General features: G+C 44.9%; 1 protein-coding gene across 4 annotated transcripts in view; it reads left to right on the top strand.

Moving 5' to 3' along the window:
* Positions 1-769: 769 nt before the first annotated feature.
* Positions 770-27,294, top strand: part of PARP11 (poly(ADP-ribose) polymerase family member 11) — a 33,693-nt gene continuing 7,168 nt past the window's right edge. Inside the window, exons 1-7 of one of the 4 annotated variants that reach the window (XM_027541056.1) lie at positions 770-983; positions 15,517-15,715; positions 19,872-20,000; positions 20,861-20,981; positions 23,134-23,202; positions 23,609-23,684; positions 27,197-27,269. In XM_027541056.1, the coding sequence (XP_027396857.1) occupies positions 15,521-15,715; positions 19,872-20,000; positions 20,861-20,981; positions 23,134-23,202; positions 23,609-23,684; positions 27,197-27,269 (663 nt within the window). In that variant the 5' untranslated portion in view covers positions 770-983; positions 15,517-15,520. The remainder of the gene's footprint in view (positions 984-15,516; positions 15,716-19,871; positions 20,001-20,860; positions 20,982-23,133; positions 23,203-23,608; positions 23,685-27,196; positions 27,270-27,294) is intronic. The other 3 variants (XM_027541057.1, XM_027541058.1, XM_027541059.1) reach the window with 3 other exon arrangements.

Below are 27,294 nucleotides of genomic sequence, written 5' to 3'. Positions count from 1 at the left end.
GGTTATTGATATTTCTCCCGGCAATCTTGATTTCAGTTTGTGTTTCTTCCAATCCAGCGTTTCTCATGATGTACTCTGCATGTAAGTTAAATAAGCAGGGTGACTTACTGTTTGCCAAATACCGCGCTAGGTGCCTTTAACGACCTCACTACACCCTTAGATACTATTATCACCTCAGTTCTGAGAGTGAGGAAACCGAGTCTGAGCATGAAAGCTTGTCCTGCTGCTGCTGCTGCTAAGTCGCTTCAGTCGTGTCCGACTCTGTGTGACCCCAGAGACGGCAGCCCACCAGGCTCCCCCGTCCCTGGGATTCTCCAGGCAAGAACACTGGAGTGGGTTGCCATTTCCTTCTCCAATGCATGAAAGTGAAAAGTGAAAGTGAAGTCGCTCAGTCGTGTCCGACGCTCAGCGACCCCACGGACTGCAGCCTTCCAGGCTCCTCCATCCATGGGATTTTCCAGGCAAGAGTACTGGAGTGGGGTGCCAGTGCCTTCTCCGGAAAGCTTGTCCTGCGGGCTATTAATTCTCAGGCCTGTCTACCTCTTGGTCACTACGCGGTGATCAATAAATATAAGAGGAAGAACAGCCAGCGAGGTTCTCTCAGAGTGGACATTACACTTCAACTGCAGGCCTGGGCGTGTGCTTGGACTGAAAACCCTTTAAAAAGCCCAGGACCACTCAGACCCTGGCAGGCTCCGCCCACCCCGCGCCGAAACCGGAAGGGAGCGTCAGGGGCGGGGCGGGCTTCCGGGGACGGGGCGGGGCCGGCGTTGGTTGGCCGGCTGCAGCCGGAAGTCGGGAGGTTTGGGGTCCAAAGACGCCGGCCTGTGACAGGGGAGAAGGAGGCCTACGAGAAGGTTGCCTCTCCGTCCCTTGGCTCCCGGGGACCCTCGGAAAAATCCAGTGCCCCGACCCTGCGGCCGGCCCCTTCCCCTAGGCTCTCTCCGCTCGATTTCGCCACCGCTATGTGGGAAGCGAATCCGGTGAGTAGCCGGGTGGGATGGGGCGGACCGATGGGCGGGGTTGACGGGAGAGGGCGGGCGGAGTTCCCGGGAACTGCGCCCCCCACACCCCGCACCCCTCCTGGCCCCGCCGGCCGGCTGTTGAGTTCCGAGAACGCGGAGGCCCCGGGTTCGGCGGCTCCGGCAGCACCTTGCGAACAGTGGAGAAGGCTTGGTGGGTCTCCAGTGCCGGGCAGGCTGTCTGTCCCGTCCCAGTGATTGATTTGGACTCGCTGTGGTTACTCTGCTCCCCATCCCTCCACACTGTCGTTTTAGACTGCGTTTTGCTGTCTGGCTGGCGTTTCCTGGGCGTCGAACCTGTGAGTCTTCGTTAGGCTCAGATGTACTTGCCAGCCCTCCACCTCACCCCTATCCAAAGCGAAGGGGCTTTCCCCCCCGGACTCTCCCCTGAATGGGCCTAAGAGGAACCGCCGGGGCGCCTTTCCCCTTTTTGATGGACAGCCTGGGAAAACGGGTGGGAGGGGTGGAGGGGCGAACGTGTGTTCTTAGATTTTTTTTTTCTCCCCCGGGTGGACAGAAGTGGTGACCTGGAGCGTTCCCGCTGCAAGTCTTTCTCCCTCCGGTATTCGCATTGTGTCTACATATATTTTTATTTTGTTTTTGTACCTTCGTTTAATATGCAGCTTTAAAAGAGAGGAGTCCGTTTGCCAGGAGTATTTCTATTAGTCTCCTGTTAGAGGCGAAGTCGCCTGGTAACACAGTTAGACGCTGTTTACACCTTTGAGTTAACTGGAAAATGGCAGAATCATGTATCAGCGAATTGTTGGCCAAAATATGTGCAGCTGCCCCGTCTATTGAGAGAAATTCCTGAGTCTACTTTAGTAACCCAGTTTCCATATTTGCAGTAACTCCTTTTCTGTCATCAGTACTACATCTTCCTCGTTCCTGGAGTATATTTCCAGGTAAAGAAGAGAGTTATCAGTAAATTTCCATCTGTTTTTCCCCAGTACAGACTAGTCTGTTGGTCTGGATTTTTTCGCTGCATGTTGTGGTTCCATCCCAGACCTTCATGTAATGATGGTCATCATTTAAGACTTTTTTTTTTTTTTTGGCTCAGACATAGAATCCTCTAATATAAGGCCACATCAGAGGAAAGTAATTGCCGGGTTTTGATTTTAGCAAAAATAATTGCAGATTGTGAGAATGTATTCTGCTTATATATTCACTTTCGCTGTCATCAGTCAGTTTCATATATTATTATTATGTGTGTGTGTGTGTATTCAGTTTTTATTGGCTGTCCTCTTCCTGGTTTCTCCATAACACATCTTTACTCATCTAAGTACATGTCTTGCTCAAAGTCACATGTCTTAAATCCTTCATTATGTTGTAAGCTCCACAGGGGCAGAGATTTTTGTCTGTTTTGTTTCCTGTGGCATCCAAAGACTAGGGAAGAGAGCCTGGCATATAGTAGGTGCTCAGTAAATGCCCCTTGAATTCACAAAGGCCATTGTATCAACACTGGGAAGACTCCTTTGCTCCATTTTTTTTTTTTCTCTTTCTCCATAACGTACATATCAGATTTCACTATTGGGTCACTGGTGTGTTTGTGAGGGTTATAGAGGCGCTAGTGAATATCTCCTGTATTTAGTTTGTTATGGCATTATCTCACTTCTTTGGAAGGAATGGTTGGTTTTCTCTGAAATCATTCTAGTGATTTTGCTTGATTTCAGTAGAGCAGATTGACTTTTGTTAATTGTGATGAACTTTGCACCTACAAACCCACATTCTTCTTCTGACCCTTGTCTTGCCACTCTAATATGTCTTAGTGGTCCTGTGTTTTCTTACTGATACTGTTTTTCTTCCTCTGAGCATATGAATACTATCAATGAGGACAGTTTGTGAAGTGAAAGTTGCTCAGTCATGTCCAACTGTTTGCGACCCCATGGACTACATAGTTCATGGAAATCTCCAGGCCAGAATACTGGAGTGGGTAGCTTTTCCCTTCTCCAGGAGATCTGCCCAACCCAGGGACTGAACCCAGGTCTGTTCTGTATAAATACAGCCAGCATCCTGCATTTGGGTTTCCTCTGGCAATTTGTTAGTTTCTTTTAATAGAAGAAGCATCTGGATTGTCTGTCCAGCTATGCTCCTGGAGTAAAAATTAATTTTAATGTTTCTCTAAACCAAACACAATTGGGAAGATGAAAAAAAAAAAAAGCATCCTAAAGATAAATACAGATGACTCTGTGTTACCCACCAGTGTAAATTACTGTTTACCATTTCTTTCCATTGAATGGTATAATAAATTCCGCTTTGTGGAGGAAGGCATAGTGAACTGCTTTAATTGAAGATGTCTGCTAATTTCTCCCTGTATTGTTTTGGTAGTATCTATGACTCTAATACGCCACCTGTAATCTGCAAATATATCTCCTCTGGCAAATACACCTCCTGTGTGATACTGTATTCTACTTGCAAGTGTTTTGGGGAGATAACTGCACTGACTCTGGCTGTGGTAATACTAGAAGCAGCCGCCCCCTTCCACCTGGAAAGTCCCCCAGACATGTTTGGAGTGTGGAAAATCACCATGAACTTGCAGCATTTCCTTGGGTGGGGGGAAACCCCACACAAGAAAACCAAGGAGCTATAAATAAACTTTATCTCAGCACACAGTTTTATTTTCCTTTTTCAAGACAGTCATGAGGTTGGTGGTGATTCTGTTCAAGTCTTTTACCAGCCAGGCACCGACTGAGGCAGACCCGGTTGACAGGTGGCATGTTCTCAGTTCCAGTGGGGGTTCCTGGCAGTTCTCCACCCACTGGGGGAGGCAGCCCTTGGCCAGTGTCCCTCAGTTTAGGAAAACGGCAAGATCTGCAGAAAGGACTTGGAAGGAGCACCATCACTGCCTGACTCTGCATACCCTGACCTTGCCCTGCCTTTTGCTCTCTCTGCCATTGTCTTACCCGTCTTTGCTGAAAATAGATTAAGTGTCAACATTACATGGGAGGGAGTTCCAGCTTCTCTCTGATGACAGAAAGTGAAAAGTGACAAACGTCTCTTAAGATAACAAGTCATCTCTTGCAGTAACAGGGTCTTAGTTCATAAAGAGTGATAAACTCTTGTGAAATTCCTTTTCCCTTGTTAGCTCGGACGGTGAGAACAGTCTAGTGACGTAGCGGAGGGAGGAGGAAATGACTTTGCCAAGATCAAGCAGGTGGGGAAGCCACGGAACTCTTAGCACCCATGTCCTCGCTGCCTCTGTCCTGCGCTTGGCGGGAGCCGTGATGATGTTTGTAAGTCAGCGCGGCACTCCACCTGCCAAGCCTCCTTTTCCTCTGTTGTTTTATCATCACAGCTGAGCTGCTTCCAGACTTCTCTCCTTTCTCTGTCCAGCATCTTGAGAGAATAGTCTTACACTTTCTGTCATTCTTACTCAAACCTCAGCTCCGCCAGCCCTGCCTCTGCCCCAGCACCTGGCTTGCTGGGAGGTCACCAGGAGCTTACGGATCACCATGCACAACGGCCACCTGCACACCTGACCCTCTTCTGTCTTTCTGCAGCATTAATGCCACTGGAAGTATTTCTCACAACCTCCTCTCTCTTCTTTTGGAATTTTCTGGGACTGTACTTCTTTGGATTTCTTTTCCTTCCTGTGATTTGTCCTTGAATCCTGATCTTGGCTTAGCTGCACTGCCTTTTTCTGTCCTGAAACGTTCCACCTTCCCCTTGTTCTTGTCTCGGTGCGTCTTTCTGAACTCCCAGGCTTCAGGTATCACTCTGATGGCCGTGCCTGCCCAATGTATGCCATTAATCCTGACCCCTTCTCTGAACTGGGAGATGGACAGAGCTACTGGTTGTCTGTCCAAGAGTTCACAGGTAGCATGTCTAAACCCAGCTCCCTGAGCTGTCAAGTCATGATTTCACCCCATCAACAAACACGAGATAAACACCTGCTTACTCCAGACACTAGGAAGGGACCAGTGCAAACCTGGACCGCGTCAGAGCCTATCCTCAAGGGCTGGAGGTATAGTTTGAATGGGGCCAGTGTTGCCAGAGGGTGTCTGGGGGACTGGGTAGGTTTAGTGAAGTAACTTACAGTTTGAGCTAGGTGTCCAAGTCACATGATGTGGTCTCATGGAAAGGACAGAGGAAGCAAAATAGCTGAAGCCCGCGAAAGCAAGAGAGAATGACCCGTACAGCTTCAGTGGAGGAGTGACATGGAAGAAGAGCATGGCTGGTGGGTCAAGTCTAGGTGAGGACATCGCGAGAGAATGAGTGTGGAGGGCTGTAGGGGGTGGCAGCTGACATCTGTGGCTGTGTGTGTCTGGAGTAGGCAGTGTCTTTCATAGACGTACCCTTGGGCTGGAGGGGGGATGGAGGTAGGGTGGGTTCCTCGCAGGGAAAGTTTAGACAGTGTAGTGTCTATGCAGACATGTTCTCAAGATCAGCATCCACTTGGGGTTTGGTAACTGACAGGTGCTTCCAGACTTCTCTCCTTTCTGTGTCCAGCGTCTTGAGAGAATAGTCGTACACTTTTTGTCTTTCTTACTCAAACTTCAGCTCCCCCAGCCCCTCCTCTGCCCCAGCACCTGCTTTGGCATTGTCTTGGCATTCTCTATAATTGTTCTGGCAATGGGTTTAGCTGAGCTTAGAGAGGTGTGTGATGTGTGCGATGTTTGGTGGCTGGGGGCAACACTGACTAGTTTACGGGGTCCTCTGGTACTTCTGTGAGGTGGGGGGGGGGTGTAAATTACTGTCCTTTGTTTAATGATGAGACAAAGGCTCAACCTTGGGTGCATTTTCTGAATAAGGACAGCCCAGTTTTCAACACAGAGCTTTCTGTCCCCAGAACAAGTGCTTTTCCCATTCCAACTTGGGATGTAGGATTTAGAATGAGTAGAAAAGACCCTGTGGGGAGGGATTCAGGAAACCAGAGCTAAAGGAAGGGCTCCTGAACTGCAGAAAATCTTTGTGATGACATCTCTGGGGATTCAGGACTTTCTAGTGATGTCGCCCACGAATAGGAGGAGAAAGACAATGCGGCCCTCCTGGAATTGGCATGGTGGGCACTGCACAGGGCTTAGGGGTGAGTCTGGTGTCAGGGCAGAACAGTCGGAGACAAAGCTGGGCGTGCGTGTTCATGGTTGAGGCCTGAAGGGATGGCGTGGGGTGGTTCACCGAGGGAGCCCCCACTGGCCTGGTGCTCATGCAGGGTGTTGAGGCCTTTGGCACGTGCAGCTTCCCCTCCCAGAGTAGACTTGCTTTGGAAATAAGGTCTGAGGTCGCTCACTCATTTATTTAGCACTTACTATAAGCCAGTGAGTTCTCAGGCCCAGAGTTCACGGTAGTGAGCAACCCAGCAGGCCTGGCCCTTGTGGGTTTGCGGTCTATGCAGTGAGGCAGACATTACACCAATAACTGCACCTTAGCGTTCAACTCCAACCATAGTAGAAGCTCTGAAAGAAAAAGCACACTGGAATGTGTAACAGGAGGAGCTAGTGCTGGACTCGGAGATCCATCCGGTCAGGCCACCCAGTGAGAGCTCCTTCTGCAGAGATTTGAGGGACTGAGCAAGGGTTAGCCAGGTACAGTCATCATGGGAGGGGAGGAGGGCTGTTCAGACAGCAGAGATGCCCCGAGCGAAGGCCCCGAGGCAGGAAGGAGCTTGAGAGAGAAGCCATCTGTGGCTGGAATGCCAGGAACCAGGAGTCCGGCCGGTAGGTAGTTAGGAACAGGCCACGTGTCGATTTGTGGCACCTGTTTAGGATTTGACTTTTACCCTCAGAGGAGGGGTTTTACAAAGATCATTCTGGCTGCTGTGGGGAAAATGAGTTCTGTGTTAGAGAGTATGCGAGGCAGAGTGATGGGCTGCCAAAGGTCTCCACATCCTGGTCACCAGAAAGTGTGACTCTTGTCAGGTCACGGAGCAAAAGGGAGTTAAGATTGCTGGTCAGCTGACTAATAATGGGGAGTGTATCTTGAATTGTACAGGTGTACTCAGTGTCGTCATCACTGGGGTCCTTAAAAGCAGAAGATGGAGATAGGAGTGAGTCAGAGGGAGCGTGAGGCTGGAGGAAGAATCACAGATGTGCATCATTGCTGACTGGAGATGGACTTAAGGGAGCCGTAAAGCAAGCAGTGCGATCGGCTTTTAGAAGCTGGAAAAGCCGAGGAAATTGAGCCCCCCAGCAGCCTCCAGGTGGGAACCAAGCCCATCTTAATTTTAGCCTGTGAGTCCCACATCAGACCGCAACAGACCTGTGAGATGAGAAAGTGTGTTCTTATAAGTCACTAAATTGGTGGTGGTTTGTTCTGGCAGTGACTAGAACTTGCACAGATGGACATCTGAAGGACCGTGGGGAGGCACTTAGGGAGCTGTAGTGTGTGGTCCAGGGTTGAGGAGAGCAGGGTGGGTCAACCCAGGTCAACACAGTCACCAAATTGACACACTTATAATATCAGATAACTGTAGGATTCAACCAGCCAGGATGTTTGGAAGATGGGAGCAAGTGGATTCTTGGACTGCTTCAGTTTCTGGAAAGTATCTGTTCCTGTTCTCTTGTAACACTGGTTGTGTTCTTTATATATTCACAATACTAAGGTCAGTCTTCCTCTCCAGTGAGTCAGGAAAACCATCAGATTCTTGGAAGAAATCAGAGCCTAGCAATTGAGCCATTTCCAGCATAGTTTGGTGACTTTGTGAAATCTGGTATTGTATTCTCAGCATTAAAACTTGGGGTAAAAAAGGGTTTAGCGATGTTTTGGCCTTGGACTAGTAGGTTGCCGTTATTTACGATGCTGACTGTGTTTCAGCATCACTTCCGTAGGCCTCTGGAAATCAAGCTTGACCATAGGCTTAATCCGTATCACGAAGAAGTGTTTTTAATTTCATCCCTCCCTTCAGCAACTCTTGTCAGCACTTTTATCCTTGGCAGCCGGTAAATCAGGTGGGAAGAGGAATCTTACAGACACTGCCATTTCTTCCTTCAGCGTCTGAAAGCACGTGCTCTGAGGTGGCAGGATTTGCTGGTACTTGGTTTTCACTGTTTCCTTCCACACCCAGTTACACTCGGGAGGCGCATCGCTGCCTTCTGAGTGTCCCAGATGTTTAAGCATCATTTAGGAACCCAGCAGCACATTTCCTTGCTGTTTGTATAGCTTGAGCTCTTTTAGTTGTGAATGGATTGCACCTTTTCCAGCCCACGTCACAGCCCACAAAAGTATCATTGCCTGAATGAAAGCCAACTTCCCTTGTACCATGAGTTCCCATCAGTAAACAGAACAGAAGGCTGTTGAGTTCTCCTACCCTGTTACATACTACATGTGCTACAAGAATGGATTTGTATTTTCTCTCTTGTAGTCTGTTCAGTTTTAAAACTAAATACATGTTGAAACACTCAAGTGATAACAATCGCTCTGCTGTATCATGTGCCATTGATAAGATGTGACTTCCAACAGAGTAATTTAATAAAGAAATTTTGTCAAGAGCTTGTTTTTTTTTGGTCACAGCAGTTAAATTGGGCATTAAATTTGAATTGACAGATTCTCAGCAATATCAAGACTTTTGCCCATTTTAGCTGGGTAATGCCTGTTTAGCCTGGGTTCCTCTGTATCCTTATCAACAAAGGAGATTGATTTGGGCTCTGTTTGAAAATTGTGTGGAAGTTTATTTGTTTTTACACCATTATATTTGCTGAACACCAGCTTATATGAGCTGATTAACACAGACCGAACATAGGCGTTATGGTAAGAAAATAAAGGATTTTTGTGAAAATCATTATTAAGCTTATATTTCAACTTTGCAAACTGCATGTGAACAAATTTCTTCCTTTACCTTTTTTTCTCTGAAAATGCCTTTGAACTACTTCCTAATTCTTAAGGACCATGTTTTAAAGATGCTAAGGAAGACAAAAAGGGACTAGGACTGAGCACCAGGAACCTGTGAAGTGATAGCATGAATAGATGTAAAGATGCAAACGGTTGAGGATCATGGCCAGAAATCTAAGATGATTTGGAGAGTGTGATTCAATGAAAACTGAGAAAAAAGTAATTTAGATTAATGGGTAAAATGTTACTGAGAGGTTAAATAAGATAAGGTCTGATAAAAGTGTGCAGGACTGAGGACAGCTCATTGGAGGTCCTGGCAAGTGCCTGTGTGCGTGCGTGTGTCCGTCTGTGACAGTGGTAGGAGATACTGGGCCAGAAGCTGGCAAACCCGAGTTAGAGTAGGTGTTAGCGTGCCTGGAAAGGAACCAACAAGCACAGTGTGTGTAGACACACAGTTATAGTTAGTAAGCCTCCACAGGAGATGAGGCAGAATCCCCAAAGCACTCAACCGAAAGAAGATTGAAAAAAAAAGATGAAAAGGGGACAAAGAACAGGGGACAAGTAAAAAGCAAATAGCAAGATGATAAACCTAACCAATCAATAATAGCAAGTAATACTCCAAACATCCCAGTTAGAAGGCAGATTGTCAGATTGGATTAAAAAGCAAAACCCAGCTGTAAATTGTCTACAGGAAACACACATGGAAAATGAAGACACAAGTAGGATAAAACTAAATGGAAAGAGATACACAGTGCTAACTCTAGTTGAGAGAAAGAGTGGTATTAATATTATAGTAGGTTTCAGTGATAATGGTATTATTAGTTATAAAGAATGCCATATCCTAATGATAAAGAAGTCAGTTCATCAGAAACAACTTTAAACATTTATACACCCAATAACAGAGTATCAAGATACATGAAACAAAACTAGTAAAACTGTTAAGGAGAAATAGACAAATCCCATTTTAGTTGGAGATTTTAATACTCCTGTCTCAATAATTGATGGAATAAGTAGTTAGGAATGAGCAAGGGTATAGAAGACTTGAACAACATTATCAACATCAGCTTCAGCTGATCAATATTTATAGACCATTAATTACATCCAACAACTGCTGAATACACGTTTCTTTTTTAACTACACAGAGAATATTTAGCAATATAGATCATATATCTGGGCCATGAACGGAGTCTAAATACATTTAAAAGAATTGGGGTCATAGGTATGCTGTCTGAGTGAAATGGAATTAAATTAGAATTCAGTAAACAAAAGATCTGTAAAAATCCTCAAGTATTGGTAAGTAAATAGTAACCTTACAAAACTCATTGATTAAAGAAATAAGGGAAAATAGAACATGAAAACCTATCAAATTTGTGGTATGCTGCTAAGCAGTACTCAGAGGGAAATTTATAGTTATAGCTGCTTATATATAAAAAAAGTCACAAATCAGTGACCACAGCTTCCTCCTTAAGAAATGAGAAAAAGAAGAGCAAATTAAACTAAAGCAGGAACAAAGAGATAAAGTTTAGAGTGAAAATCACGAAAATGAAACAACAGAGAAAATGAAACCAGAAGGAAAAATAGAAAAAGGGAATACAAATTACCAATATTGAGAATGAGAGAGATAGTATCACTACATATTCTACAAATGTGAAAGGATAGTAAGGGGATTGTTATGAACAACTGAATGTCAGTTAGTGTGATGACTGAGATAAAATTGACATGTTCTCTCTAAGACACAAATTACCAAAGCACCCTCAAGAAGTAAATCACACAAATAGCCCAGTATTTACTAAAAAAATTAAATTTGTAGAAAAAACTTACCCACAAAGAAAACTGCAAGTGCAGTTGCTTGCCAGTGATTTTTATAAACATTTAAGGAAGAAATAATAACAATTTTGCACAGACTTTCAGAAAATTGAAGTTAAGGTAATACTTCACCACTCATTCTATGAAACTGTCACCATGCCAATACCAAAACCAGTCAAAGACGCTATAAGACAACTACAGATCAACATCCCTAATGAATGTAGACACAAACATTCTAAAGGAAATTTTAACAAACCAGACCTAATAATATATAAGGTTAATGCATCATTACCAAATGGTGTTTATCCCCCAAATTCAAGGTTTGTTTAATATTTGAATAGCAATCAGTATGTGCTAATCACTCAGTCATGTCTGACTCTGTGACCCCATGGACTCTGTGCCTGGGATTCTTCAGGCAGAATATTGGAGTGGGTAGCCGTTCTCTTCAGGGGATCTTCCTGACCCGGGATCAGACCCAGGTCTCCTGCATTGCAGGCAGATTCTTTACCATCTGAGCCATTAGGGAAGCCCAGCACTCAGTATAACTCATCTGCAAATACACTAAAATGAAAAACCATATGATTATTTCAATGCATGCAGAAAACGCATTTGACAAAATCCAGTATCTATTCCTGATACAAGTTCTGAGCTGCCTAGGACCAGAAGAAAACATGCTCAGCCTGAGAAGGGGTGTACAGAAAAGGTTAACTGAACAGGCCTGGGCTGCTCAAACTCTGCACATTCTCAAGAATGTGCAATGACCAATACCTGTTTTCATGACTGTCCTTTGCTGAACTCCAAAGAACTGAACTCTTGGAATTGGTTATCTAATGAGTGTAATTGCATGGTCGCGATCTTCAGCCATGCTCCATCAGTGTCCAGATAGTTTATACTAGCAATGTGATTCATAGTGAGTTCTAACCTTCTGGAGGTCTGGAACTTTGGCAGCTGAGGTGGGTCACCCACACAGGTGCTATATGCTTGCATGACCAATACCCAGTAGAACCCCTGGACACCTAGGCTCAGGTGAATGTCCTTGGTGGGCAGCACTCTGTTGCCCACAGAGTTTCTGGGAGAATTAAGTGTCCTGTGTGACTCCAGTGGGAAGGGACACTTGAAAGCTTGAACATGGTTCCTCTGGACTTCACCCCATCCAATTTCCTTGTGGTGTTTATTTCACTCTGTATACTTTTACTGTAATAAACTATAGCCATAATCGACCAACTCTGAGTCCTGTGAATTCTTCTCTCATGAGCCTCAGGTTGACCTTGGGGACCCCTGACACATGGGACATCTATGAAATACCCGTATCTAATATTAAACTTGGTAGTCAAAGACTGAATGCTTCCCCACTAAGATCAGGAATGAGGCAGTGATGCTTGTTGTTTATGTACCTTTATCCTGGAAATTATAACCAGTGCAGTAAGACAAGAAAAAGCACAGAAAAGAAAAAACAGACATCTGTATGCTAGAAGAAAGAAGGAAAGCTTCTGTCTGTATGATGCCTATATAGAAATGTGATGAAATGTCCAGAAGTTTTCTAGAATTAATAAGTGAGTTTACTAAGGTTGCCAAATACAGAAACCATATCCCCAAATCAACATATATCTACATACTAGCAACATTCAATCAGAAATTGAAATTTCAAATGCAGTTCCATTTACAGTAGTATCAAAAATAGGTATGAATCTTGCAGAAATGATGTGTGGGATCTGTACATGATGTGTGGGATCTGTACATCGAAAACTATAAAACATTATTGAAAACAGTTAAAGAAGATGTAAATAAGTCAAGAGACATACCTCATTCATGGGTTGGAATACTAAATATTGTTGAGATGCCAGTTCCAGGTAGCTCATTCACTATTCAATCCCAGTCGAACGTGAATGGACCTAGACTTGCCAAAGCAGTTCTGAGAAAGAAGAACAAATTGGAGTGCTAACCAGACCACCTGACCTCCTCTTGAGAAACCTGTATACAGGTCAGGAAGCAACAATTAGAACTGGACATAGAACAACAGACTGGTTCCAAATAGGAAAAGGAGTACGTCAAGGCTGTATATTGTCACCCTGCTTGTTTAACTTCTGTGCAGAGTAAGTACATCATGAGAAACGCTGGGCTGGAAGAAGCACAAGCTGGAATCAAGATTGCCGGGAGAAATATCAATAACCTCAGATATGCAGATGACACCACCCTTGTGGCAGAAAGTGAAGAAGAACTGTAAGAGCCTCTTGATGAAAGTGAAAGAGGAAAGTGAAAAAGTGTAAAGCTCAATATTCAGAAAACTAAGATCATGGCATCTGGTCCCATCACTTCATGGGAAATAGATGGGGAAACAGTGGAAACAGTGTCAGACTTTATTTTTTGGCGGCTCCAAAATCACTGCAGATCGTGATTGCAGCCATGAAATTAAAAGACACTTACTCCTTGGAAGGAAAGTTATGACCAACCTAGACAGCATATTAAAAAGCAGAGAGATTACTTTGCCAACAAAGGTCCATCTAGTCAAGGCTATGGTTTTTCCAGTGGTCATGTATGGGTGTGAGAGTTGGACTGTGAAGAAAGCTGAGCACTGATGAATTGATGCTTTTGAACTGTGGTGTTGGAGAAGACTCTTGAGAGTCCCTTGGACTGCAAGGAGATCCAACCAGTCCATCCTAAAGGAGATCAGTCCTGAGTGTTCATTGGAAGGACTGATGCTGAAGCTGAAACTCCAATATTTTGGCCACCTCATGCAAAGAGTTGACTCATTTGAAAAGACCCTGATGCTGGGAACGATTAAGGGCAGGAGGAGAAGGGGACGACAGGGGATGAGATGGTTGGATGGCATCACCGACACAATGGACATGGGTTTGGGTGGACTCCAGGAGCTGATGGACGGGGAGGCCTGGCGTGTTGCAGTTCATGGGGTCGCAAAGAATTGGACACAACTGAGCAACTGAACTGAACTGAATGCTACCTGATTAAAAGATTGAGTATGAAACTGGACTTCCTAAGTGGCACTAGTGGTAAAGAATCCACCTGCTAATGTAGGAGATGCCAGAGACGTGGGTTCAATCCCTGGATCGGGAAGATCCCCTGGAGGAGGAAATTTCAACCCACTCCAGTATTCTTGCCTGGAAAATCCCATAGATAAAGGAGCCTGGCGGGCTACAGTTCAGAGAGTTGGACACGACTGAGCAAGCAACATGATATGAAACTCCACTCAAAACCGTGTATTCAAAATAGAAAAAATGTTTATTAGAATAGAAGGCCTAGAAGTAGGCCCACAAACATGGACAACTGATTTTTTAATAAAAGACTCGGTGGAAAAGGGCGGTTTACTCGGTGTTTTGTTAGAAGAAATGTTTAAGCCCCTGTGCCAGTGAGATTCCCCCCATGCTGATGGATTGGTGTGCAGCCTTGGAGATGTCACATCGGCCCCAGGACCTGCTCTGACCACTCCTGGGTTGGTACAGCCTAGAGCTTGTGCACAGCCTTCCCACTGCCACTGTTGATTCCATGTGGGCTCTTGTTGGCTTTCCCTGGTTCTTTATGTTAACTTTTTGACTAGTCTGCCATTCTGCTTATATCAGAGCTTCTCCTTAATTTCATGAAAAGATTGCTATTTTTTTTTTCCAATAATGTTCTTAGGCATGAGGTTCTCTACTCTTTGTTCATGTAGAGCCAGCCCCCTCAGGCAGATATATGGATCTCTGCACCCTAAGCAGGGGTGTACCTTTGCTCCGGTAAATAGAACCCCAGTGTCACTGTGCCTGGAACTGGAGATGGGAGCCTGTTCTTCCCAGAGTGCCACCTTCCTCTGAGTGGGCACTGGGCGAGAGGGGAGATGACAGCCCTCGGTCGTCTTGACTTACTCCTCCTGCCATGAAAACTTTACCCTGGGAGCAGACTAGGTGGAAGCAGTCAGGGCCCCGTATTCACAGCATGTTGGGTCTGGACAGGAGCTTCCACCAAATGAGTGGGGACTGGGTAGAGGAAAGGAGACGAGTCCTTGGTGTTGTCTGCTCGAAATAGACCTTTCACACGTGGGGGCAGGCAGCCCCTTCCAGGGTGTCATAGCCCCAGACTAGCAGCTGGACAGAGAGGAAACCCCTGTCTTCTTGTCTGCAACACAGAGCAGGGGGAGCAGGGCTGATGGAGCAGACCTCAGCTCAAAGGCCAGACCCTCCCTTGCCTGCTCTGAGACTTCGTAGATTTTCTTGAGCAAATACTTCTTTTGCTTTATGCTCTTAGGATAGTTTCCAGAGACTAAATGTTGTTGTTCTTTAAAATAATGTCCACCAGTTAAAATGCAGTTTTGTCATTCCAAAAGTTCCACCCTGTTTCTAAGCTTTTGATGCCTAGTTTTGGACCTTCTTCCTATAATAAGGGGGGCTTTCCTGGTGGCTCAGATGGTGAAGAATCTGCCTGCAGTGCAGGAGACCCAGGTTTGATCCTTGAGTTGGAAAGATTCCTTGGAGCAGGAAATGGCAACCCACTCTAGTATTCTTACTTGGATAATCCCATGGACAGAGGAGGCTGCAGCCCATGGGATGGCAAAGAGTTGGATGCAACTGATCGACTAACAGTTCATGCTTTGACACATATAAGAAACAAGGAGGTTTTCATTACCAAATATTATTTCCTCAAGGTGTTATGTTTATACTAACCAAACAAGTGATACTTACTTTAATAAACTCATCAGAGGGTTTTAGCCATCTGGAATGTCATTTTTCTCTCACAGGCCAGGATTTTGACTTTAAACTTATCTTCCACCTGGCCTTTCAATTTGATGATCCAAACTGATTGCTCCCAGGCCCCATAAATATTCCCTTTGGAAAAGCTAGCATTGTAGACGGGCTCCTCCAGCATACGCATTGCACTTGAAAATTTACAAAACGTTTTTTTCCACTTTACATTAACTTTTTTTTTTTCTCCTCAGCCTGATGTGCAGGAAGTATCATTGTCTGCCAGTTAACCAGAAGATCAAGCAGAGTATGGCATCCTGGCTGATCGAACCCATCTCACTGACATTTATTGACTGCCTCCTCTCTGGTGGACAGCTTGTACACACTCCTTTTGTTGCCTATAAATGTATCATAACCTCGATACATTACTTCCGTGGTTACAGTATTTTAAAGGTATTCACTGAAGCTTGACTTACCTCTTTGAGCCTAATTATATACACTAGGCATTCCTTTGGAGGGTGAACTTGTTGAAAACCATACAAGTTAGTCTTGTGAACTGAGTCTATAGAAAGAAAGTCATAACATCTGTGAAGCAAAGCAGTCACATTCACCTTTAGCCCCAGAGGAGAGAAGAGACAGGGGGCTGGCATCTTAGGGAAGAACCGATGCTCCAGAGGCCTCGGGTATTTCTAGAATCTTCTTTGAACTGCCAGCTGTGTGATTCTAGACAATGTAATTATCTTTCCTCTATTTCGTTTCTCCCCCCCCCGCCCCACACTAATTGGAGAATAATGACTTCTCTTGTGCCTTGGATTGTGGAGGAAAACATTAGTGTAAGTTGACGAGGAATTTTATAAAATCTGAAGCTCCTTAGGGCAGTGGTACCAGCCTGTGGTATGGCCCTCTCTGTACAGGGATGATAAGACAAGTCTGTCCTGGGCGCCCCTCTGACCTGCTGACACACACACAGCTGCCTTTGACGGGCCTCCTGGAAAGGACTGTGGTGAACACGCCCGCCTTGTGACCTGGCTCACGGCGTGGTCCTGGGTTAGTGTGACGCACCACAGCACACCGGTTGCTTGTATGCTGTGTCTGGGGGGCTTTTCTACTTCCCATCCCTTTTCTCCTCGATGGAACTCATAAGCCAAATATTTATCCGAACTATTTCCTTGAAATTCATCCTTCCCAATTTTTCAAGTTATTTTCGGAAGAAAAACTAAATTTAGGTCACTGTTGCTTTCTGTGTAAATGGGCAAATTAGGTGAACAGTAAATCATAAGGAAGAGTAGGCGCTGTGAATAACTTACACAGCTGATCTTAAAATTTAAATCACTGCCTTTATTCCTGGTAAAATATATAAGGTGGAATGCAGGTGCTGTGTGTTCAGCTGCTAAATCACATCTGACTCTGCGACCTCACGGACTGCAGCCTGCCAGGCACCTCTGTCCATGGGATTTTCTGGGCAAGCACACTGGAGTGGGTTGCCGTTTCCTCTTCCAGGGGATCTTCCTGACCCAGGGTTCAAGGCCGTGTCTTCTGCGTTGGCAGGCGGATTCTTTACCTACTGAGCCACACAGCAGAGCCTAAATCTACAGCTCTTGCTCTGAGGGTGTTCTGGTTTTAATTTCTTAGCAGCCAATCCACTTTAAAACATGAAGGGAAATTCCTGAACATAATTACAAAGCATTCCTTGGAGAGAGTTTCCAAACAGGAATGAAAAAATAACAAGCCCCATCCCCTGTGCTCAGGTACTGTGCTTGGTACTCTGCAGGACTGGGCGTCATGTCTCCCAGCAGCCAGGGAAGAAGGATCTTCTCATCTCAGGTCTGTGAGAAGGAAACCAGGCATAGAAGGTTTCTCAACAAGGGCATAGAAGCTTAGCCCAGGTGAAACCACTTCTGGATACTTTAAAGAATGAAATTTTTTCCAAATTACCCAAGTACTACATATTCTTTGCCAAAAAAAAAAAAAAAAAAATCAGAGATACAGGAAATTAAAGTTTTGACAAATCACCAGTAACCGTTTAACTGTGTGTGTGTGTGTATGATGAAACACACACACATACACACACACACACACACACACACACACACATACACACACACACACACACACGGCAAAGTCTGAATGATACACAGTTAAGTGAATAGTATTGATTAACCGTGGAGAAAGCAGGTGAGAGCCACCAGGAAGGGAAGTGATGGTCAAAGAAGTCTTTAGCTTTATCTTGAATGTTCTGCTTTTTTGCAAGGAGAATATTTTCATATATTAGCTGTACAAATTTAGTAATTTAAAAACCCTTAGAGAATGAGGACAGAAAGCTACATTCTAGGTAAAGTTGAATCTTCATGACTCACCTCTTTCCCTCTTTTCTGGTGACCTCCTCTTCATCACATTCTCCACCCAAAAGTGTTTAAAACTTTCAAAAATAATAACATGTACATGATATAGACAAGATTATAAAGTCATTGATAAGGAAATATAAGGCAGTGTTCCATCGTGTGGAAGTGCACAGACCCTGGGTCTGCACTGCCTGGGTTTGAACCCTGGCTTCCCTGTTGTGACCTTCTCATTTATAAATGTGGGGTAGTAATAGTACCTATGTTACAGGGCTGTTGTGAGTGTTGCTCGTGCAGTACTGGGGACAGCATCTGGCACCTAGGAAGAGCCCATCCTATAGATCAGTCCTGGGTGTTCACTGGAAGGACTGATGCTGAAGCTGAAACTCCAGCACTGGCCACCGGGTGCGAAGAGCTGACTCATTTGAAAAGACTGATGCTGGGAGGGATTGGGGGCAGGAGGAGAAGGGGACGACAGAGGATGAGATGGTTGGATGGCATCATTGACTCGATGGACACGAGTTTGGGTGGACTCTGGGAGTTGGTGTTAGAGAGGGAGGCCTGGCATGCTGCAGTCCATGGGGTCGCAAAGAGTCGGACATGACTGAGCAACTGAACTGAAGTGAACTGAACTGAAGAGTTATATAAGGGTTACTATTATTACTATTATTATCCTAACATTCAGAGAAAAAGCCGTGTTAAACGTATATCCATTTGGACTTTTCTGTGTGTATGCATATACACGTGTGCATATATAGACATATACACATTTATGTGGGTAAAGATAGATGTATATTTTTATTAAAATTGGATCATACTGTTTCCATTTATTATAGCCTTCTTTGTACTCTCAATACTATATTTTACAAACATCTTTCCATGCCACTAAATGAAATATGAAAATTAATTGCTTTTTTTAAAGATACGCCACACAGCTTGCAGGATCTTAGTTCCCTAGCCAGGGATTGAATCGGGCCCTGGCAGTGAAAACTCTTCAGTCTCAGCCGCTGGACCACCAGGGAGTTCCCGAAATACGAACGTTTAAAACAAAAATCAAATGTGTCAGTATTTGGTTTTAACTAGTAGTGGTAGCGTGGATCCTTCAGCCAAATACATGAACAGAGGATAAGCCACATTTCTCGGCGCTAAACTGAGAAGCTGGAGTGCTTCTTGGTGCTGATACAGCTTGCTTAAGTGGTGGCAGGGACATCGATGCATCCACCCAAGTGTCTGATTGATTGTCATATTTGTTAAGCAATGATCGTCAATATTTTTTTTTTTAATTAAACACCAAGATTTTTTAAACAGACTGGACAGTTTAAGCGTAAAACTAAAATTTGTGGTTTACTTCATAATCGCAGACTGAATCGAGGCTTCCCAGGTGGTACAGTGGTAAGGAACCTGCCTGCCAGTGGAGGACATGAGAGATTTGGGTTTGACCCCTTGGGAAGATTCCCTGGAGAAGGAAACAGCAACCCGCTCCAGTGTTCTTGCCTGGGAAAGCTAACAGAGGAGCCTGGCGGGCTCCAGTCCTAGGGTCACAAAACAGTCAGACGTGACTTAGAGACTGAGCATGCACACTGAAGCTTTCCTCTTTTTTTTCCTAAACAGCCCACTCTGGGAACTTCTCTTATAAGCAGTTAATCCAAAACCTCCAAACTGTTTGTCCAGCAGTTGCTGCTAAAAACTGGAACTTTATGTTCCACGTCTGATGTGCAAATGTGATATTCATCATTTTACATGTTTATCTTCAGAGCCAATATGCAAGACACTATGCTGTTTGTCAGCATCAGAGTTGACATTACAGATCTTTGTGAGAAGAAAAATGATGTGTAGAAACTTCATGGTGTCCAGTGGCTAAGACTCAGTGTTCCCAATGCAGGGGGCCGATGTTCAATCCTTGGTTAGGGAACGGGATCCCACATTGCCACAACCAAGATGCGGTGTGGATGCTAAGTCACTTCAGTCATGTCTGACCCTTGGTGACCCTATGGACCGTGGCCTGCTAGGCTCCTCTGTCCATGGGGTTCTCCAGGCAAGAATACTGGAGTGGATTGCCATTTCCTCCTCTAGGGAGTCTTCCCCACCCAGGGATCAAGCTTGCGTTTCTTAAGTCTCCTGCATTGGCAGGTGGATTATTTACCACTAGCGCCCCCTGGACCTGCAGCCAAGTAAATATATTAAATAAGTAAAAATTAAAAAAAAAAGTAATGTGTAAACGGCGCACTGGTTGCTAAGAAAACGATCTCTTCCTCTCTCCGGCACTTCAGGAGATGTTTCACAAAGCAGAAGAATTCTTATCCAAGACGACAGACAGCGAGGTGGATGAGATGGACACGTCAGACACACAGTGGGGCTGGTTTTACTTGGCGGAGTGCGGCAAGTGGCACATGTTTCAGGTAGCGCCCCTCTGGGTGGGGCGGGGGTTAAACGCGGAGCGTCGTCATGCTCGCGTGAAAAATCAGTAGAAGCTGCACCCGCCAGAAACCAAACCTTAGGGAAGTCAGAGAGCGGAACTAAAAGAAAAGTCAAACTCTTCTGGCTCCTCTCCCCTTCCCCAGATTTTCAGTGTTTTCTTAGAAGTTACGGTGTATGTTTTCTGTGTGTCCAGAGGGTGAGCGTGTCTGCGGGATGAGAGTGTCTGCGGGGTGTGTGGGCTGGGCATGTGTGCGCAAGGCCAGGCCTGGTTTGGTGGACAAATGGTCAGGGAAGAGACCCAGCCTGCATGAAGCGCCCCTGTGCTCCCAGTGTCAAGTCAGAGGGTGTAGATATGTGTTCTCCTCCAGCCTCATAGCAGCCTGAAAGCAGATGCTAACACTCTCTTACAGCCAAAGACTGGGAAACTCAGGAAAGTTAATGTAACTGGTCCCAAGTCACACAGTTAATTAACAGTTAAGCTGAGATGTGAGCCCACACTCAAAAGTTTGTGGTCTTTTTTCTTTTTTCACTTACGAGGCTACTTAAAAGATTTGATTTGAGCCACTTAAGATGTGTCATTTTGGCAATAATCTGAAAATATTGCAATACTTTGGAAAAAGGCCTTATAACCAGTCGTTAAAGTTTTTTTTGTGTGTGTGCTGAAAATCCTTAAGCCTTTGCCCACATGTTGTCTTAGCCAATTCTCCCCATGTGTTGGTGACTAGGACAGGTCAGCAAGTTTCCTCTGTCCCTCCATTCTCTGTCTCCCCCAGTACCTGCCTCTGTGGCCAAGCCATTTCTGTGAACAGCTGGTAAATGAACTTTCTGGTTTGTCTTAAAGCCGGATACCAACATTCAGTGTTCAGTTAGCAGTGAAGATATCGAAAAAAGCTTCAAAGCAAACCCTTGTGGCTCCATTTCTTTTACCACTTCCAAATTCAGCTACAAGATAGACTTTGCAGGTATGTTTTTTTCCCCTAACAGTTGTGTGTTCTTAGTGTGTTGATATGGTGAAATCTACAGTTCTGCAGATCAGGATTAGTTGATATATTAATATTTGCAAACGGCAAAGTAAACCCCTTTTGTAATACATAAAGATGCCTCTACAAAAATTCAACATTTAAAACTTTTGGATTTGCCTTTTATAAAGGTGTGTTCATATGCTTATAGATACTGATATATATGGAGAGTTTCATATCTCTTGAGTTCATATAATGCTTCTCACCTAAGGAACACAAAACGCCTCTAAGCCATTGTGTTGCTCCTCATCCTTTCAGTCTCTTGAAATAGGTAGGAGCCATCAGGTGATTTCAGGATCAACCAGAGCAGTTACGTGACAAAGTCCTACGTGGCCGGTTCTAGTTTTAAGGCCAGAGTTCAGCCAAATGACCCATCTCTTGGTGTCTTGCCTAGAAAACCACTCTTCAGTGGACATTGCCTTCAGCCACTTTCTGATTTCTGGATCTCTCATTTCCAGCCAGCTAGTCTGGAAATCAGCCCCACTTGGATTTCATCTGTGATGAAATTAATCCGGGATGAACATTCATCTGTGATGAAATCCAAGGGCATGCTTTTAAGGACCCCTTGACAAACCTCTTGCACTCACACTGCCTTCTCCAGTTGCCAGCCTCAGCTGTTTACTGGTCAGAGGCAAATAGGACCTGGAGGGAGGGCGGCTTTCTTAACAAAAGTGCTTTGCGCTGCCACACAGCTCTGTCATCCAGGTCAGGTGTTCTTTCCTGGTTCCTGAGAGTGGAGTCCTTATATCAGTGAGCGCTGGCTGTGGTAGCAGGTAGGGGGCTGGTGAAACACAGGAGATTCCCCTGGAGGAGCCAAGGCCCAGACATACTGAAGGGGGTTAAATTGTCCACTAAGACATTGGTGCAGCCAAGTCTCCAATGACTGCTATGCCCCCAGAGTTGTTTATTTGTTTTTAGTCAAGAGTTAGTGCTGACTACGGAGAAGGCAATGGCACCCCACTCCAGTACTCTTGCCTGGAAAATCCCATGGATGGAGGAGCCTGGTAGGCTGCAGTCCATGGGGTCGCTAGGAGTTGGACACGACTGGGCGACTTCACTTTCACTTTTCACTTTCATGCATTGGAGAAGGAAATGGCAACCCACTCCAGTGTTCTTGCCTGGAGAATCCCAGGGATGGGGGAGCCTGGTGGGCTGCCGTCTATGGGGTCGCACAGAGTCGGACATGACTGAAGCGACTTAGCAGCAGCAGTAGCAGCAGTGCTGACTAAGCATAGCATTTTTTACATTAGGCAAATTGGCTGCCTTTAAGGGGCCCGACACTTGTCTTAGACAGAAGGTGCTGGTGGACACTTGAGGCTGGTGCACAACTGTCAGTGTTGAAGCCGCACTGAGACGTCATGACGTGCAGACCTCAAGCTTTACATGGAGGGCAGGACTCGTCAAAGCGTTTGGTCCGTGCTCCAACAAGCCACGTGTCTTTGAAAGAATACTTTCTAGTGAACTGTATCTGGGGGAGCATTTCTCTCGGACAGTGCAGTTTATTTAAAAAAAAAAAAAAGTCTATCAAAGAACAAGAGTCACATAAACACCAGCTCACACCCCTCTATGTAATGACACTGTTTCGAAAGTGTAGGTATTAGCATTTCCCACGTACATTGGCAAAATTAGTCCCCATCATTTTGTCACAAGCCAGCTCAGCTTCTCTTTATAAAACTGGTGAGAAGTAAGCTCAAGACAAGCTGGTATAAGGTGAAGGCATCACAGGCTTAACTCCATGTGCTGAGATGACGTTGCTTTCTCGCCGCATGGTGGCTGTGCCAGCGTGTGCAGAGCCTAGGCGTACAGGAGGGGTGAGCACACTTCTCACAGCAGCAGCCCGGCTGCGTGGACCACCTCATCTTGGCGTGGGATGACGTCCACGTAGACAAGGTGGTGAACTGACCAGAATCCCCTCGGTAAGACTTAGCGCCTACCTCGGTGGGGATGATGAGGTGGACCTGGCAAATACCGCCATGGCTGAGAAAGAGAGGAGAGAAGAAAGTGATACATCAGTCAGTCCATTAGCCTCTTAGCACTGCATCCCTCGTGTAAGTCTGTATTGAGTCTAGCTAGGTTTTCTATTGTTTTGGTTTAGGTGTACAATTTACAGAGAAGGCAAGGAATGTACAAATTTTTGAAACTGAGTTGTGCAAGTTTTATCATGGTAAAGTATCTTTTTTGTTTTTGTTGTTATGTCCAAAATTTTTGAAACAATCAAACATTAAAGAAGCCAGTCAGAAGATTCAGTACTTTCTTTCTCTTCCTAGTACTTCTAATTTTCCAAAGTTGAGAACCCCTCTCTGTTCACGTGTTTGACTCAAGCACGGTACGAAAAGGAATAGACCCTACGTACTGAGCCGCGTGTGAGGGTGGCCTCCTCCTCTGTTAGCTTAGATCAAGCAGGGAAGCTGATAACCAGACATGTGGTCAGGCATCCCTAATAAGGCTGGTGCTGGCAGCTGCTCCTGAAGCCCGTGGTCCTTGACCATCCGATTGTGCGGCTGCAAAGCTTCGTGACGTGGCGTCGCCCAGTGTGTTCCCGTGACTCACCTCTTTGTCTCTGTGCACAGAAATGAAGCAGATGAACCTCACCACGGGGAAGCAGCGCTTAATAAAAAGAGCCCCCTTTTCCATCAGTGCTTTCAGGTATTGTGGGGGGAATGGGCTGCAAAAAGTGGGCTGTCTCTCTCTCTCCTCTTCTTTAACGTTTGGCAGAGAAATAAGTAGACGGAGAATGTTTTGGTGGGTTATTTAATGATCTTAATATTAATCTTTACTGAATTTCACATTTGTTGATGCATGAGCCGTACTGATATTTTCGACTGGCATTTCCTTTCCTGTCGTCCTTTTCATTTCCCTTAGATAGATGTATTTTTCAATTCTTTAGAGCAGTTTGAGCAGTAGTTTAAAAAATGCCTAATGATCTCTACGATAAATCCTTAAAATAACCTACCAAGGTAAGCTCAAATTAGCTTGGAAAGACTCTCCTGGAACCATCCAATTATTTGGGTTGTAAATCCTGAGTAATTACCCACTTTGTCTTCACCTCCACTGAGCCCCACTGGGCAGCTCCTGGAGGTAATTTCAGATCTGCAGTGACTAAAGGGGGCCTGGGGAGACAGGAGTGCGTGGGACGGTGGCCCAGCTGTCTGCTGTCCTATCCTGAAAAGCTATGAATGCCTTGTTGTGGTTTAGTCACCAAGTCATGTCCCACTCTGCGACCCCATGGGTTGTAGCCCCACCAGGCTCTTCTGTCCATGGGGATTCTCCAGGCAAGAATACTGCAGTGGGTTTCCATTTCCTCCTTCAGGGGATCTTCCTGATCCAGGGATCGAACCCACATCTCCTGCATTGGCAGGCAGATTCTTTACCACTGAGCCACCAGGGAAGCCCTGCTATAAATGCCACAAGAGAAACAAGAGAATAAATAGGTGTTATTCACATGAGTAAAGTTGAAGGGAAAAACTTTAGGGCGTGTCTTGTATTATTGGGAATGATTCCTCAATCAAGTCTTGAGATTCCTGTTGTTCAAAGAATTTAAAATGAAACAAACAAAAAATGCTGTTTAATAGCATGTGATTTGTAGGAGATGCCCATTTGCTTCTTCCAAGGAGATGTTTTGAAAGGATTAAAGAAAATAGTTTTTGAAGTTTCTCTTCTTGGGACTTTGGGCATATATTTTAGGATTATGATTTATAAGTTATGCAAGTACTTGTATAATGAATGCTCTAGGAAGGGAGAGAACTTTACTTCCTTACTAGCTACCTTATATCCTCATTCTTAAGTACAAGGAATTTAAGAAAGGAATTGCTTATTTTCAGAGGGTATGTAATCTGAGAGAAAAATGAGACATAATAATGAAAAATGTTATAGTAATTGTATGTCACTATATCTGGTGTCTTTTTGTGGGGAGAGGCATGTAATGCAAGGCACTTTGTTCGCTCACAGACCATAGAAGCAATAGCACAAAGACAGGAGAGGGGGGGAAATAACCAGAACGGAGTCCAAGACGCAGGATAATAAAAGGAAGAATGGTTAGGCAGGATACAGATGAGCAATGACGACCAAGAGGTGTTGATACAGAAATGCTTGTGTATTGCGGGAATATACCGAGCTCTCATGACATGCAAAGTGAATAGCACATTGCCTGTTGGCAAGAAATTTGCAATTAACCAAGGCTGTAAATATTCAACAAATAAGCAAACAAAAACGTTTCACACAGCTGAAAGATACTTCTGTCGTTGCTTAGTCACCAAGTTGTGCCTGACTGTTTGCAGTCCCATGGATTGGAGCCTGCCAGGCTCCTCTGTCCATGGGATTCTCTAGTCAAGAGTATTGCAGTGGGCTGCCATTTCCTTCTCCAGGGGATCTTCCCAACCCAGGAATTGAACCCAGGTCTCCTGCATTGCAGGCAGATTCTTTACCACTGAGCCACCTGGGAAGCAAAAAAGATACTTCAGGCAAAGTGAAAAAAACAAACAAAAAACAAAGAAAACCTGGGAAAGGTATTGTCACGTGGTATCACAGTCTCTGGAGTATATGAAGTACTTTGAAGAATCTCTAAGTAGAAAACCAATAGCCCCTTAGAAGAATAAGAAAAGAATTTGTGCAGTTCATGCAGCCTCACTTATAAAAAAGAGAAATACAAATTATACCAGGTTATTTCTTACTATCAGATGGACAGAAATTCCAGAGTCTGGTAACACACCTCTTCGGAGAGGTTGTGGACAAGTAGGCGTTCTCTACGTTTCTGCTGGGAATGTCAATGACTGTAGCCTTTGAGGAGGGCCTCTGGAAAGTTTCTGTTAAAGTCAGGAATAAATATATTCTTTGACCCAGAAATGCCATTCCGAAAATGTTATCTTAAAAGTTGACAAGCGGCCATGGACAATGACAAGTGGACAGACTTGTTCTCTAGCATCCTTAATGGCAGCAAGAGTTGGAAACAGCCAAATGTCATCCACAGGGAACTTGTGGTCAACAGGAGGGGGTGTGTCCATGCACTGGGGTACCTGCGTCAGTAGAATGCACGCCTTCATCCTCCAGTGTCCAGAGTGTCTGCGTGTGCCAGGCTGTGTGCTGGGGAGTTCTCTCCATGATACAGAAGGCTCTCTGAGAATATAGTGAAAAACATAGAGCAGCTACAAAAGACACAGGAATATGCTGCCATTCCTGTGTGCAAAACAAACAGACAAAAAACCCCATAGGTTTGTGTTAACCTAAAGTTCTAGAATACCCAAAAGACTGAAAGCAGTGATTACTTGGCGTGGAGGCAAGAGGTGAGAACCAGACCGGGGACTGGAGAGGGAGGGAAGCCATCCACCACTCACTCTCTTACACCTTTATTGTCCAGTCGCTGAGTCACGTCCGACTCTTTGCGACACCATGGACTGCAGCACGCCAGGCTTTCCTATCCTTCACTGTCTCCCTGAGTTTGCTCAAACTCTTGTCCCCATCTTTAAATCATGATTGTGTGATGTCCCCAAAGGTAAAACGAGTTAAAAAAATAAGTTAAAGACAGGCTAGAAGTTGATACATTTCTTCCACAACTTCCAGTCACCAGATGGGATTCATGTATCAGTTACAGCCTTCTGCCATCAAGCTCCCCAAGGTCATTGTCTTTTTCTGTGTTCACATCCAGTGGCTTAAACGTGGTAGATGACTTTGCCAGCTTCTGCTTTGGGTGAATTAATTAGGACCGTGCAGGGGCCTAGTGGACAATAAAGAGAGAAAGGTTTAGATTTGAGTTAATAATAGATCTTGAAGGACATTGAACATGTAGCTGAGGGTTCTGAGTGGTATTTAATAGACACTAAATCTGTTAAAGGAGTTTTATTTTAATCAAGAAGTTGATTTTCTTCTCGGAAATTACTTTTCTTCACCTAAAGTCTTCCTACCTTTAAAAGAAACTCTGGCAAATACAGGAAAACAAGATCGAAATAATATCGTTTTTGAAGTTTCCCATCAGATTTCTCAACGCAGCCCCTAAAAAAGTTGCACACAAGCCAATATTCAGTAAGTGTTTTAAAATAAAGAAACCAAGGACGACACTGTACTGCTTTTGTCACATGATAATTCAGCTTGGGAGAAAATGTCTGAGTCGTTGACCGTGATTATAATCGGCTTCTAAAATGTTGTTTTGTCTTTTCTGCTCCAAGTTACATCTGTGAGAACGAGGCCATCCCCATGCCGCCACACTGGGAGAACGTGAACACCGAGCTGCCCTACCAGGTGAGGGCAGCACCCAGCGACCACC

The sequence above is a fragment of the Bos indicus x Bos taurus genome, chromosome 5, assembly GCF_003369695.1.
Source record: "Bos indicus x Bos taurus breed Angus x Brahman F1 hybrid chromosome 5, Bos_hybrid_MaternalHap_v2.0, whole genome shotgun sequence".
NCBI classification, from domain to species: domain Eukaryota; kingdom Metazoa; phylum Chordata; class Mammalia; order Artiodactyla; family Bovidae; genus Bos; species Bos indicus x Bos taurus.
This window is presented reverse-complemented; position numbering and strand designations above follow the sequence as displayed.